We start from the raw sequence: 14,927 nt of genomic DNA, 5'->3' as shown, positions 1-14,927 counted from the left end.
ACTTGAGGGAAATAAAATACCTCTCGCGGACCAAACACACACCCCCTGTGGGTGGGGGAGGCAGACGAGTAGTGCACCCACGGTGTCCCCTGCCTGTCGTGAGAGGCGACTGGGAGGGGCGACCGAGGGATGTTTAAACTGGAACCATGAAACAGCTTTTGATTCGTGCCATCACGCGGGCAACACCATGGGTTGCCTGTGCTTGCGAGCTGTGCCACTGTGTTCGGTGCGAAATGGGTTTGTGATTGGTGGCAGCAGAGAGTTGGTTCCCCTGTGGGTTTCCAGAACCCATGTGAGCAACACCGCGGGTCTGGGCGTAGCCTGAGAGTTGTACCACTATATGAGCGACACCGTGGGTCTGCGTTGCCTTTGATTGGTGTTCACTGTGTGAGGAACACCACGGGGCCCGTGGGACCGGCACCCGTGCCTAGTACACCTAGGTGAGGAGGCTCATTGGTTTGCGTTGGCTGTGAGTGGCGCCATTGTGTGAGAAGCACCATAGGTCTGCGTTACCTGTGCGAAGTACAATACTTGTGAGTAGTACCATCTTGCGTGGAACACCGTGAGTTTCGCTACTTTTGATTAGTACTCCAACATGACAAATACCATGGTTCTACTTTACTCGCGACATGTACCATTCTGTGGGGCCTTAGACATGGATTTTGCACCCCTATAAACATCAAGCATCATTGTGCTTTCTGAATGGTCCCTTGGTAAGTAATCAATTATTTATGATCTTTGTTTGAGTCTGATCCACTGTACTTTTTTTTTGTTGGGTTCATGTCCATCCATTCATTCTTCATAACATTTTTTAAAATTTTGGTCAGTGGATGAATTTGAAATTTTGTTCTTTCATTTCGTACCATTAGGGGCCGATGAGCTCGATGTTAGGCCCCTTTAAACAACAAGCATCATCATCATCAAATTAGGTTCGGCCTCGTCTTCGGACATTCGAGAAAAAAGGATTTTTCCTCAACTTCTGAGTCCTAATTATAACTTAAGCTTTCACTGTCTGAAATTACATTATTTTTGGACTACACCACATGGAAGAAATTATTCAAAATTTGTCCATATAAGATATTTTCGTCTTCCATGTGTGAAGAATGTGTGCTGAGAGTTTGGATTACTTTTTACATCTTGTACACTATATTATTTTCAAGTAGTATTTTTTCGATCGGCCTATCTCGATCTTTATCAGGATAATACTGACGAATGAAATAGCACTAGTCAAATTGTTGAATAATCCAACAGATAAGTCGCCATTAGCAGATCATGCCTTGTCACCCTGCTACGCCGTCCCATTGAATCGCGGATGCGCTGATGTATCCCTGGAGTATCGCGTATACATGTATGAAACCTAAAGGAGAGCATTTTGAATATTTCGTATAAGAAAGCGTTTAATGTGGTATACTGGTACGTTCTGTTCCTATGTGTTTCCCATTATTAATGTAGCCTAATAAATAGAGTTGTAGAAATTGAATTCTAACATGGAAATAGACAGCATGTAATAATAAGATATTTTCTTCCTTCATGTGTGAGGAATGTGTGCTGAGAGTTTGGACTACTTTGTTACACCCTGTATATTATTTTCAAGTAGGATGAATGCACAAGATGTGACAACGGTAGCTGACGTTATAGGTATGACGCTATCTCAAGATGGCCGCCAAGTAAGGGTATGTTTTTGTCAGTCGAAAGTAGCTTTACTGCGCGCTGTAGCAGAGGCAAGCAAGACGTAATGTGATTTGCCTCGATGAGATCTATCAGAAAATACACCCAAAAAATGCAACCGTAAATAAATAAAATATTGAAGGTTTTGTAGTAAGCAGTTTGGCCTATGCTGACGACTTGGTCTTAATGGCAGACTGTGCCGAAAGCCTGCAGTCTAATATCTTGGAACTTGAAAATAGGTGCAATGAGTATGGTATGAAAATTAGCCTCTCGAAGACTAAATTGATGTCAGTAGGTAAGAAATTCAACAGAATCGAATGTCAGATTGGTGATACAAAGCTAGAACAGGTCGATAATTTCAAGTATTTAGGTTGTGTGTTCTCCCAGGATGGTAATACAGTAAGTGAGATTGAATCAAGGTGTAGTAAAGCTAATGCAGTGAGCTCGCAGTTGCGATCAGCACTATTCTGTAAGAAGGAAGTCAGCTCCCAGACGAAACTATCTTTACATCGGTCTGTTTTCAGACCAATTTTGCTTTACGGGAGCGAAAGCTGGGTGGACTCAGGATATATTATTCATAAATTAGAAGTAACAGACATGAAAGTAGCGAGAATGATTGCTGGTACAAACAGGTGGGAACAATGGCAGGAGGGTACTCGGAATGAGGAGATAAAGGCTAATTTAGGAATGAACTCGATGGATGAAGCTGTATGCATAAACCGGCTTCGGTGGTGGGGTCATGTGAGGCGAATGGAGGAGGATAGGTTACCTAGGAGAATAATGGACTCTGTTAATGGAGGGTAAGAGAAGTAGAGGGAGACCAAGACGACGATGGTTAGACTCGGTTTCTAACGATTTAAAGATAAGAGGTATAGAACTAAATGAGGACTAGTTGCCAATCGAGGATTGTGGCGACGTTTAGTAAATTCTCAGAGGCTTGCAGACTGAACGCTGAAAGGCATAACAGTCTATAATGATTATGTATGTATGTATTGTGATTAAAACTTGACGAAGTTTGGCATATTTCACCAAAAGAGTTAAAGTATAAGCAGGCGCGGTACGTTCTATGGTTCGGTGGTTCAGTGAAAAAACTAATAATTCTTAGTAAAATGGTTTATCAAGAGCCTATTCCTTCACCTAACTCTGTATATTCGCGCACGTAGCGATAATTTTGACATAAACGCTCCGTCGCTGTACGGAATCGGCCAAGAGGTTCAATTTCTAAAGTGACGGTGCTGGGCTGTGGGTCGTAAGGAGGGCGCGCTGGTGCGTGGCTATGGAAGAAAGGAGGGGAGGCCGAGACCGAGAACATAGCCCAGGTATCGCTGCAGAAAGGACCAGTGACAGACACGAGGGACATCGGGCAGCTCCGAAATTAGCTTTCTCAGAGCGTGCAGTTAAGAGTCCGACTCGTTGGCTGAATGGCCAGCGTACTCGCCTTCGGTTCAGAGGATCCCGGGTTCGATTCCCGGCCGGGTCGGGGATTTTAATCGCTTCTGATTAATTCTTCTGCCTCGGGGACTGAATATTTGTGTCCATTCCAACACTGATCACACAACTATACTATCAACCACCACAGAAACACGCAATAGTGATTACATCCCTCAATATAGGATTGGCGTCAGGAAGGGTCCCGGGTTCGATTCCCGGCCGGGTCGGGGATTTTAACCTTAATTGGTTAATTCCCATGGCACGGGGCTGGGTGTATGTGTTGTCTTCATCATAATGTCATCCTCATCACGACGCGCAGGTCGCCTACGGGAGTCAAATAGAAAGACCTGCACCTGGCGAGCCGAACCCGTCCTGGAATATCCCGGCACTAAAAGCCATACGACTTTTCATTACCTCCGCTAGAAATACGTGCTACCGAGCTCGATAGCTGCAGTCGCTTAAGTGCGGCCAGTATCCAGTATTCGGGATATAGTGGGTTCGAGCAGACTGTCAGCAGACCGGAAGATGGTTTACCGTGGTTTCACATTTTCACACCAGGCAAATGCTGCCAACGGCCATACCATGATGAATACACCGGTCGCCATAAGACCTATCTGTGTCGGTGCGACGTAAAGCAACTTGCAATATATATATTCGTACTTGCTGTGTTTTCTGCATTTTACTCTGCCAGGCACATCTACAATCCTTGTTGCTCTATTCTGAAAATGAACATAGCATTAGTTTGGTGATCTTCAAACACCTATCAGAGATATGAAAACAGGTACTCAGTTTGTACAACCCTGTCTCAGAGAACACGCTGTCGCCATGTAGTTACACTATGTGCGTAAGTTTTATTTTGCCAGAGTATGTGAAGGTAGTTATTATGAGTAATCATCGACCTGTTAAATACCCTCCACGTATGTCTCTCGAAGGAGATGTTGTTGCTCAACACACATTCTTGTCAAACCGATTAATTCGTAACGCAGCGGTCGAGTGTTCGTTCAAATGGTATATAATCTGTTGCTGGGAGGCATATAATATCAAACTAGCGTCATATCGTTCATAACAAGGGCGTCCATACTCGGGGGTAAAGGGGACGCCCCCTCCCTCGCTCTCAGGGAGATTGAGGCGTTTATCTTTCAAGAAAATGATTTAAAAGTCGGTATTACGTAGAAGTGGTAGCCGATACCGTGGGTGATATTCTACGATGGAATACAAGTCGTCATTCATCTTCCAAAATATTAAAAATACTACATACCCCCAGGTCTAGCCCCTCCCCCCCCTCCCCTACAAGCTATCCTATGGGCGCCCTTGGTTCATAAAGAATTTTGCAAAAGTAAATACTGGTGATTTTGTATGAGGCATTATACTAATGAACTTAGTGTACAAGACATTGTTACGAATAAAACTCCGTCTGTTTCATTACTGGAATTTATCACAGGATGACCCAATAAATGCGCACACACACACACACACACACTTCTAATCAGCTATGAATTGCCACACTAATTACAAGTCTATTTACAAGTCTTTCTTCCTTACGGCCCAGCAGGCGGTCCAGTCCGTTGCTATTCCTGTGGACTGTTATTCCTTACTCTCACTTCCCGAAGTCCAGTCACCTCATACATCAGCTATGTGTAGACCGCTTGATTTGAACACAGGACTACGGGCCACTCAACACACGATGTCTGTTCGTTGGTTCGACTCCAGGGACAGGCCAGTAATTCACATATTCACATGCAGTGAACAATCAAACAGCAACAGCTCAACAGTATTCAACAGCAGGACGATACTCACAACAGTGAATATTAACACAGATCCATTTACCCTCACACTCACGGTAGCAGCTTCCCTCGCTGACTCACGACTATCCTCAGCCCACAGAAACACACAGTACAGTCAGATAGTATACAGTCTTCCGTTCCGTCGTGTCCAGCCCATCTACGCACTGGATTATCCGACACCACAACCACAGATCCTGGTTCAGACCTCGGTGGGACATTAGCGACATCTAACACCTCTGTCACCCTCAGCCCAGCCACCGAATCCCAATGAACTCCAACACACGGAATCTCACACTGACTCCACCACGGAGCCCAGTACTGACTCCCGAGTCCAGCACCAACACTGGCTCCACCACGGAGCCCGACGCTGACCGACCATCCGCGGCTAGTCTTTCTTTTTATAGTTCGGGTGATGGGAATCAGAGCATTCGCGATGTGGCTAGAGGCACAACATTCTCGTTGAATCTCTACGAAACTCACAGGTAAGCCAACCGACGAAAACAATACACCGAAAGGCCGGCCCAACAAGTCGGCTGGGAGATCCCCGGTCGTCTGAGCTACTAGCCCTTACCTGGAAGTACCGAAAGGGACTACCACAGGGTGTGAGGAAAAGTGCGAACACGGAAATATACGAACACATCATTAAAGCGGATATTCGCGCACACTAGGAATTATTACTTCCTGACTAGGGTTTCCCAGGTCTTGGAAAATATTTCGTTGCCGAAAATTTGCGAACACTATCTTCGAAAAAAAAGAAACCAGACATGTAATGTAAGCGACCCTGTAAATAAAACAATCATTAATCCATACAACTTACTGAAACTGATTTCCATCACACTTTCCACAAAATGATAATTATCACCTTACCATTTGGGCGTGTTTAAAATCAACCTTCATAGGCTTCGTAATTTTTTCATAGATTTGTAGTTTAAAATCGGCTTTTATAGGTTTCGTCATGTTTACATACGTAGGTATTTACACTTGCGGGTGACCGTAATTTAGTCCAATTTCTGAATATGAGAAATGGCTTTTATGCAGGACCTAATATCTCTTCATATACTTTTATAGTTTTCTCAGTCCTGACGTCCAGTTTCAAGTATTTCCTCTTTCTCTTCTTCCCTTTAAGATGTATTTCTAACCTCATGCACGTGTAATTTGTGTGTTCCGCTTCCTCCTTCAAGTATTCCACCAGTGGCGTCTCCTAACTTCTGATTTAGGGGATGTAACTGAAAAAAAAAATTGCAAACATCAACGCAAACATGCCGCCATTTCAAACATATTTTTCAACAGAAAACAACAAACAAGGCCAACAGAAAAGTAATTTAAGATCTCACATCCACTAATCTAATAGTCGGTTTCATAAATATTTCTGTTGAAATGACGAACATACAACTTAGGATTTAAGTTGTGTAGTTACATTCAGAGTTGGACGCGGTTGTCCTTCATTTATAATTCTGCTTTTCTCCGTAAAATGGTTCTCTAATAATCGATCGATTACCGGTACTCAATTGTTAGAATTCAATTCGGATTACACGGTAGAAACGCGTAACCCTGGCGCTCCTATATCCATGCCTGCTGAACTACTCTCTGATCGGTGTGATGTCATTTCAAAATTGCATCATTCACGCATTTTCTTTGTTTGGTATTAACACTATAAGCACACGAAACTGAATCATTTATATTACAACAACACATTTGTCAAGTATCATCATTTATAGCACAAGAAAAGAATCACTCACAAGTAAGAACTCCTGTACTTCACGAAATAGCAAATAAATCCCGGCCACACGCGATAACTTACAGGATTCCCCCTTGCACCGCCCTCTTGACGGATGTGACTGTTCGTTAAGCATTCCAACCCCACGAAAGAGATCAACAACCAACAAGGTTCTAATGCATGTTCTGCCATCTCTGGAGTAGTTCGGCAGTTAGTACCAGTCACTATGCAGCCGCGCTTGTTTCATCCATCTCTTAGTATCGATAACTCTGCGTTTGAATTTAAATTAAAATATGAACAACGGGGCGAGTTGGCCGTGCGGTTAGGTTGTGCAGCTGTGAGCTTGCCTCCGGGAGATAGTGGGTTCGAAGCCCACTGTCGGCAGCCCTGAAGATGGTTTTCTGTGGTTTCCCATTTTCACACGGGGCAAATGCTGGGGCTGTACCTTAATTTAAGGCCACGGCCGCTTTCTTTCCACTCCTAGGCCTTTCCTGTCCCATCGTCACCATGAGACCTATCTGTGTTGGTGCCACGTAAAGCAAACAGAAAAAAATGAACAATGAATATTTATTTTTCGTGAAAATACAGGGGATGTAACACATCAATCGTATGTATGGGAAATTCGGCACTGCATTCCACCAGCATGTTGACTCTGGGGTGGGGGTTTCCAACGATAGTATTTAATTTGTGGTGCCATCCTTCTACAGCATTCGTGGTTCTGTGTCTCTTACCATAGCAACTCCACATTTCAATGGGGCTCTCTTCATTTTGTAGCCATGTATCCACAAAGAAGTCGAAAAACTCGAAGAGTTTTTTGTTGTCGGGATCTTCCGCATGAATCTGGAGCCATCCGCCATCTACGTCCTCCGGTTTCAAAAATGCCAGTGACGCACACATGGTGATGTGAAGCCTTAACTCTTCATTCTGACGGTATTGCTCTTGTAGAATCAGACTTTGAATTTTTCTCCAGAAGTATTACTTCATATGGAAGTGGCACCCACTCACTTGAGTTGAGGGAAAAACTTGATGCAGCTGCCTCAAAATTGACATTGACTTTACTGGGACACCACTGTTACTTCTTAATTACGAAGGAACAGGTGAATGTAAGTTTCTTCTTATTACGGAGTAGGGCAAATACCACAGGGAACACATTTGTTTTGTCAGGCCGGCCTCCTAGGTCTGCGTGAACAGTGTAGAGTTGTGCAAACTGTTTGCTGCAGCACAAGAATGTACCATCCATAGAACATTGTGTAGATGTTTTAAAAACTTTCCTTTCCTTTGTCTCCACAGAAACTAGGATTCTTTCTTCTAGTCCGTCATCTACAAGGAGAAAACTGCCATTTTCAAGATTTCTTCATTGAGAATGTCACCACGTTCTTTTGGATCTTAATTTCCACGCTTGTTACTCCGCTGATTTCGCAAGGTCCTCTTCAACGATTCTGCGTGGCGAATTTTCGTCAAAAAATCATAAACTGAAACGACCATATTGATTAATCAAAAAAATCTTAAGTACCGGTATATCATTTAAGTACATATTAAAAAATTGAAGCATATAGTCTCATTCTTATTTTTTCTCATTTCTGACCTTACGATGCATTAAAAAACAATTTTGTAGGGCATAACACGCTCTATAATTTTTGCGCAGTCAAAATTTGCATTTAAGTGCCACCTAAAGCTAAAAATCACAAACACTTTTCGTCAAGAGAGTAGAAGAGTTCCAAGATTTTTCTCCGGATATACAGCCTATGCCAAATAATAGTACACTATATTAGTAGTAAATATATGAATTTTAGTAAATATACATGTTATAACTGAACATGTTTGAGTTACAGCAGGGCCTCTCAGGGTGCATGCACCGGTGCTTTGCACCGTACAAGGTGCAAAATAATACTTCGCTAGGTTGACCAGAGTGCAGACCACCACTCCTCGACTTTGAGCAATAGCGCCGTCTCTCTCTTTCCCTACAACTGTCTCACTCGCTCCGTCTGTCTCCTCCTTCCTCACTTGCTCTGCAGAGCTCCACCATTCGAGCCGAGCTTAGCCGAGATGCCCGGAGACAAAACGCTGGTCCGAATCAAGCCGAGTCAGACCGGTGCACAGTGCAAAAGACCTCTGCACCTCGGTTTGCACAAGTGAGATTTTGGGCGTTTTTCATTTTTTATGTTAGTGAGCTACAGCATTCAAACTCTCCTTCAATCCTTGACACCAGTGCAATACATCTCTGACGGAAAACTGTTCCTGTGTTTCAGTGTTTGGTGTCCATCAGGTGGATAGCATCGCCCATGGACACGAGGCTCCAGTTATCCCTTGGCAGGCTGCCATCTACAAAAAGGGGCATGGCAACTTCCCCATCTGTGGGGGAACTCTAGTCGGTGAAGATCTTGTTATATCGAGTAAGTATTCAAATGATACGATAACCATCGCTTTGATTCCATGCAATCGTTTTGGAAGGTTTAACTCCTTCCTGAAATGTAGGATTAGGCACGTTATGTGGGAGGGAGTGTGTACGTCTATTGTAAGTGGTAGAAAGCACTGTATACATACAAGTAGCAGCCTCTGTGGGTCAGTGGTAAAGTGTCGGCCTCCGAATCCCAAGATAGTGGGTTCAAACCCGGCAGAGGTAGTCGGATTTTCGAAGGGTGGGAGAAAGTCTATTCGACACTCCATATCGTACGATGTCGGCATGGAAAAGATCTCTGGTGACACACATTTGGTGTTAACCCGACAAAATTCATTAAATCTCAGCTACAGACGCCCAAGAGAGTTTCGGCTTACCCGGTCTGCTTGTCAATTTCGACGTTCCGTTTTACTCCAGGCCTATTTGATTGCAGACAGCCAGATGGCGTCAAGTTAAAATGTCTGCACTCGGTAGCTGAGGTCATACGACGATTATTATTATTATTATTATTATTATTATTATTATTATTATTATTATTACATACAAGTAATTCAATACAACAGTTGACGCTGCTGCCTACGGTCTGTTTAAGCCTGGGGTGAACTATCTCATTTCAGGTGAAGACTGGATGCCATGTAAGCGCATACACTAAGGGTACAACCTTACTTTTATTTATTTGTTTGTTTATTAGCTGAGGCACCTGAGCTAAAGCTCACTGTGGTGCAGGGCATTCTAATATTACCATGGCTACAGAGTATTTATAAAGTAAATTAATACATTCCAGTAATAAAAGTATGTTGCATCAAATCAGTTTATAATAATTTTGGTTACACGAATAGATCTAAGTACAACATATCACACATAAGTGACGTTAGTTTCATAAAATATTAATATATGTGTATGTTTTGTTTTATATAAGTGAATTGTTTCATAATGATACACTGTAAGAGTAAACATGCAGACACACCAACTACTAAATATACAAGAAGGAAAATGTCAAAGTCAGTTTCAAAATATATTAAATCTACATTTTTTCTACTTAAGATAATTCTTTAACTTCTTTTTGAACATTTTTATTGAAGAGGCATTCTTTATATCTTCCGGCAGTTTACTGTAGAGACTAACAGAATAATGCCATACGGAATTACTTCCATATTTATTTGAATGGATAACAGTGCAGTGGATATTATTAGCATTTCTTGCATTATAATTGTGAATTACTGAATTTGTTTTACATGATGTACTTGAGTGTGCCAAATTACGAATAATTTTATATATCATAACAATTCATAACCAATGAAGATTTCTGTTGTAGGCTATCAAGTGAGAGAACTTTCATAGTCTGTACAATTGTTCTGTAGGAGTTAACGGAGGCAATTTAAAAAGTACTTTCAATGCTCTTTTATGCAGTATAACAACTCTAATGAATTATTCTTTAGTACAACATGCCCATATATGGATCATATAAGTAATATGGCTCTCAATTAGCACTTGGAAAACACTTTTCAATAAATCATGACAAAACTTTGTATTTCAGTCTATTTAGAATGCCAGTAGCTGGGATCAGTTTGTAACTGATAGATTCAACATGATTCTTCCACGCTACGAACCTGCTACGCAGGCGTAGCAGGGGGAGAGGTGATACTCCCACGTGGCGCGTCCCAGGTGGCGGATAGGGGGGTCCTAACCGGCTTGCCGGCGGACTTGAGGGAAATAAAATACCTCTCGCGGACCAAACACACTACCCCCTGCGGGTGGGGGACGCACATGTGGAGTGCACCCGCGGTGTCCCCTGCCTGTCGTAGGAGGCGACTGGGGGGGGGGGGGGCGACCGGGGGCTGACTGAATTAGAACCATGAAACTGATTTTGAATCGTACCATCACGCGGGGAGCACCATGGGTTGCCTGTACTTGCGAGTAGTGCCACTGAATTCGGTACGAAGTAGGTTTGTGATTGGTAGCAGTAAAAGCCTGGTCTGGTGGATTCCAGTACCCGTGCGTCGTACCCATGTGTGCAACACCGCGGGTCTGGGCGTAGCCTGTGAGTTGTACCACTATGTGAGCAGCACCGTTGGTCTGCGTTGCCTGTGATTGGTACCCACTATGTGAGGAACACCACGGGAATACCGGCGCCCGTGTTTAGTGCACCTTCTCGGTTTGCGTTGACTCTGAGTTGGGCCATTGTGTGAGACACACCATGGGTCTGCGTTGCTTGTGCGTATTGCAATACTTGTGAGTAGTACCATCTTTTGTGGAACACCGTGAGTCTTCGCTCCTTCCTGATTAATACCCCAACATGACACATACCATGGTTCTATTTTACTCGTGACATGTACAATTCTGTGGGGCCTTAGACGTGGATTTTGCACCCCCTTTAGACACCAAGCATCATTGTGCTTTATAAGTGGTTCCTTGGTCGGTAATAATGTCATTTTCGATCTGTATTGCGTCCGATCCACTGGTTTTTGTTTGTTTGTTTTGTGTTTTGTTGAGTTCCTGTCCATCCATTCATTCTTCATGCCATATTTTATTTTTCTTTTGGTCAGTGGATGCCTTTGCAATTTTTGTTCTTTCATTTCGTACCATTAGGGGCCGATGACCTTCGATGTTAGGCCCCTTAAAACAACAAGATTCATCATCATCATCGATTCTTCCACGTTAGTGATTCGTCAATAATTAGTCCAAGAAATTTAGCAGCCTTTACTCGAGGTATTAATTGCCCAAAAAACGTCAAATGTAAATCTAAAAGATAATTATTTGTAGCTTTATGAAATAAAATATAATTGGTTTTTGGCAGATTGATTGTAAATCGATTTTTACAGAACCATATTTCAATTAAATTTGCATCATGCTGCATATTTTATTCAAGTTCTTGAATGTTATCATTGGTATAGAATATATTGGTGCCATCTGCAAAAAGTGATAACCTACCTCTGAGATGTAAGTTACCAATATCGTTAATAAAAATAAGAAAAAGTAACGGTCCTAACACTGAGCCCTGTGGCACTCCGACTGAGATAGTTTGGTAATTATTGTTGGTGTTCATACAATTCACAAATTGCTCCCTGTGAGACAGTCTATAAACAAGTCTAGCGCAATACCCCTTAAGCCAGCTGCTTCCAATTTATTGATTAAAATACCACAATCAAGTGTATCAAAAGCTTTTTTTTTATCTATAAATATGCCCGATGCTAATTGATATAAACCTAAAGTTTCTTGTAATTTAATGACAATATCTTCAACAGCATTGTAAGTGCTTGAATTTTGTAAAAATCCGTATTTTTATAAAATAAATTATTTTTATCTAGAAATTTCAATAATCTATCTTTAATTATATTCTCCAACATTTTTAGCAGAATAGAAGTGGTAGAGATAGGCCTATAATTATTAAGTTCAGTTTTGTCCTCTCCTTTTATAGATAGGCAAGACCTTGGTATTTTTAAGTCTTTTAGGGACTTTACCCTCTTGTATAGATTTATTGATTATGTCAATTTCTTAATTGTATTTTTACTAATACCATAGCAGTCTTCACTACGATTATTTTTAAATTTTCCTATTACATTAGCAACTTCATTTTCATTGGTTGGACTCAAAAACAAAGAATTACTAGATCCACTCCCTAAATTAGGAGGATCATTGAATTGGATATTGCTGGCCATATCTTTCGCTATACTAGTAAAATATTCATTGAATGTTGTAGAAATTTCTTTTGGATTTGTAACTGTTGTACGGTATCATTTTATCTTTTATCACTTTATCTTTCTCACGAATTAATACTAAAGGTAGTGATTTATAGTTATTTTATAACTGTTAGGTTCTATTCAGTGTCTCTAACCACACAGTTTAGAGACCCTCGTGACTTGCGAGATTCTTATTGCCACTGCCGTATTGTCAAAATCACTAGGGTTAGGCCTACATTTGCGGGTAGGCCTATAGGTAAAGCAACGGCATATTTTTTTCTGTAGGATTATAAATCTGTTTGGGTAATACCAGGTAAGTAGATTGTTCCAATAATGCATTTAATAACGTAGTTGGTGTTAAATGACGAACGCATCATTTTAATAATACGGTCTTATTTTGTCCAATTCGTATGTATAGAATTCAATTAGGATGCATAATAAGCAAGAAAAATCTGCAAGAACTCCTCCGAAAAAGGAAACAACGTTACCTCTTCTATAAAGATCAGTTCAGTTAAAGTGGAAGGAAATTTCTTAATCAACCTAACTTACCCTAAACTGTCTTGTCACGAGTTTGGCACCGTACGGTTTGCAGACTTAGCCTTCGTGTATTCTTATTGACTTACGGCATATGCACGTGTAATATATTTACTTGTGTGTATTATAACAGCGTGGTTTCACTTCAGTCTGACAAGTAAGAGCAAATTTCAAGAAAGGAGCTGAATTATTTACACAAGTCAAACACCGAAGAATACGTAGGCCTACACCAAAATAAAGGCAGGAATATGGAACATTAAATTGAGGGAGAGAGAGTGTGTGTGCGTGTGTATTTCCTTAATTCCTCATTGAGCTTGAAAACCGATTTAATTATGAATATCTTGATCGATCATTTGCTTGGGTATGGGAACCTCCATTATTGATACGTACACTGAGGTTAGTTCGTTGGTGGTGATGTCTCGTGATTTCAAGCTGGCAGCAGTGATGATCTATTTAAAACATGAGAGAATAGGGTGGCGATATGTGCTTTTTAGTGTATAACCAATAGTCTTACGTGAGGAGTAGTTTAGTACAGGGGCGGCTTTTCAGGTGAAGTAGGTGAAGTGCCACTTCACCATTAATTTTTTCCAGAATGAATTTTTTAAAAATTTATTTTTCTGATGACATTTTTTTGGTTTTACGGAAAGAAAATGTTTTTTATACGGCGTTTGGAGCACCAAGAACTTGCATCACTTGTTGAGAATCAGGAGAACTCACGAAAGCGCCGGCTGTCGGCCACCCACAGTACGGCGCGTGAGCTTGAGTGAAAATGAGAGATTCAGCAACCGGCTCTACCTCCCAAGTGCCGCTTGGCCTTGGCGGTTGCCATGACAACCGTGACGTCACCCCGCGTACTTTACTCATAGCGAAATATGCAAGTGAAGTTGCGGGAAGATCGGAATGTTTCGTCTTCCCTGCGTCATCCTGTGTGAAGTACAAGTACTTCGCATCGTGGTTCATTCGTAGTGTTGTGTTGTTTTATTTAAACATGTATCCTGTTTATGACATAGCGTGTATTTTATTAGAAATACCATTTTCACATTGGAGAAACGAAGATCAGAATGAAGTTCTACGTTTTGGTCGCTCTACTGAATCACTGTAACTTTGTGCTACAAAAGAAGTGAAACATTCCGGTAAATCTTACAATCTTAGTTTCAAATGATTGTGGTTGAAGGAATTTCCATGGTTGTGCTCCTCTCCAGCTCTACAGAAGTTGTTTTGTTGGCCCTGCTTGCCTTTTAGCAATAAAAATAACGTTTGGAATAAAGAAGGATTTTCAGCCCGTTAGTTCTTTACATAAGCACTCAGACTCTGGAGAACATATAAAATGCCAGCTGGATTTGAAGACTTTGGAAAGAAACCAAAATACGATCTCTGATGCCCTGAAGAAAAATACTACACTGTATATTGTACAGTTCAATGAAAATATATGTTTAAATAGGCTTTTCCTTTAGTTGGCAATATAACTTTTTCGGTTTCTAGCGTTAGTAAACAGCTCTGCGTCGTAAATGAAAACACGACAAAATGTCCAGCTCTTCCCGAGGGTGCCGCGCTTCCGTAATTGTTAGTCTCCCGGTCAGATCTTATCTGTACTTTGCATTGTAGAGCAAAGGCAGCCACGTGGTTGCCGCGCCATGACGTTACACAGCGCTCCAGTCTGTATACATTTTTGGTCATTTGCTGGAGCCTCCGCCAGTCACAGGTACGAGGTACGA

General features: G+C 41.7%; 1 protein-coding gene across 1 annotated transcript in view; it reads left to right on the top strand.

The window, feature by feature from the left end:
• LOC136871823 (serine protease 1) overlaps positions 1 to 14,927 on the top strand; it is a 166,625-nt gene that overhangs the window by 123,361 nt on the left and 28,337 nt on the right. Inside the window, exon 2 of the mRNA XM_067145444.2 lies at positions 8,850 to 8,993. Coding sequence (XP_067001545.2) covers positions 8,850 to 8,993 — 144 coding nt within the window. The remainder of the gene's footprint in view (positions 1 to 8,849; positions 8,994 to 14,927) is intronic.

This window comes from Anabrus simplex, chromosome 1 (assembly GCF_040414725.1).
Source record: "Anabrus simplex isolate iqAnaSimp1 chromosome 1, ASM4041472v1, whole genome shotgun sequence".
Lineage (NCBI taxonomy): Eukaryota > Metazoa > Arthropoda > Insecta > Orthoptera > Tettigoniidae > Anabrus > Anabrus simplex.
Note: the sequence above shows the minus strand (reverse complement) of the source record. Positions and strands in the feature narration are given on the sequence as shown.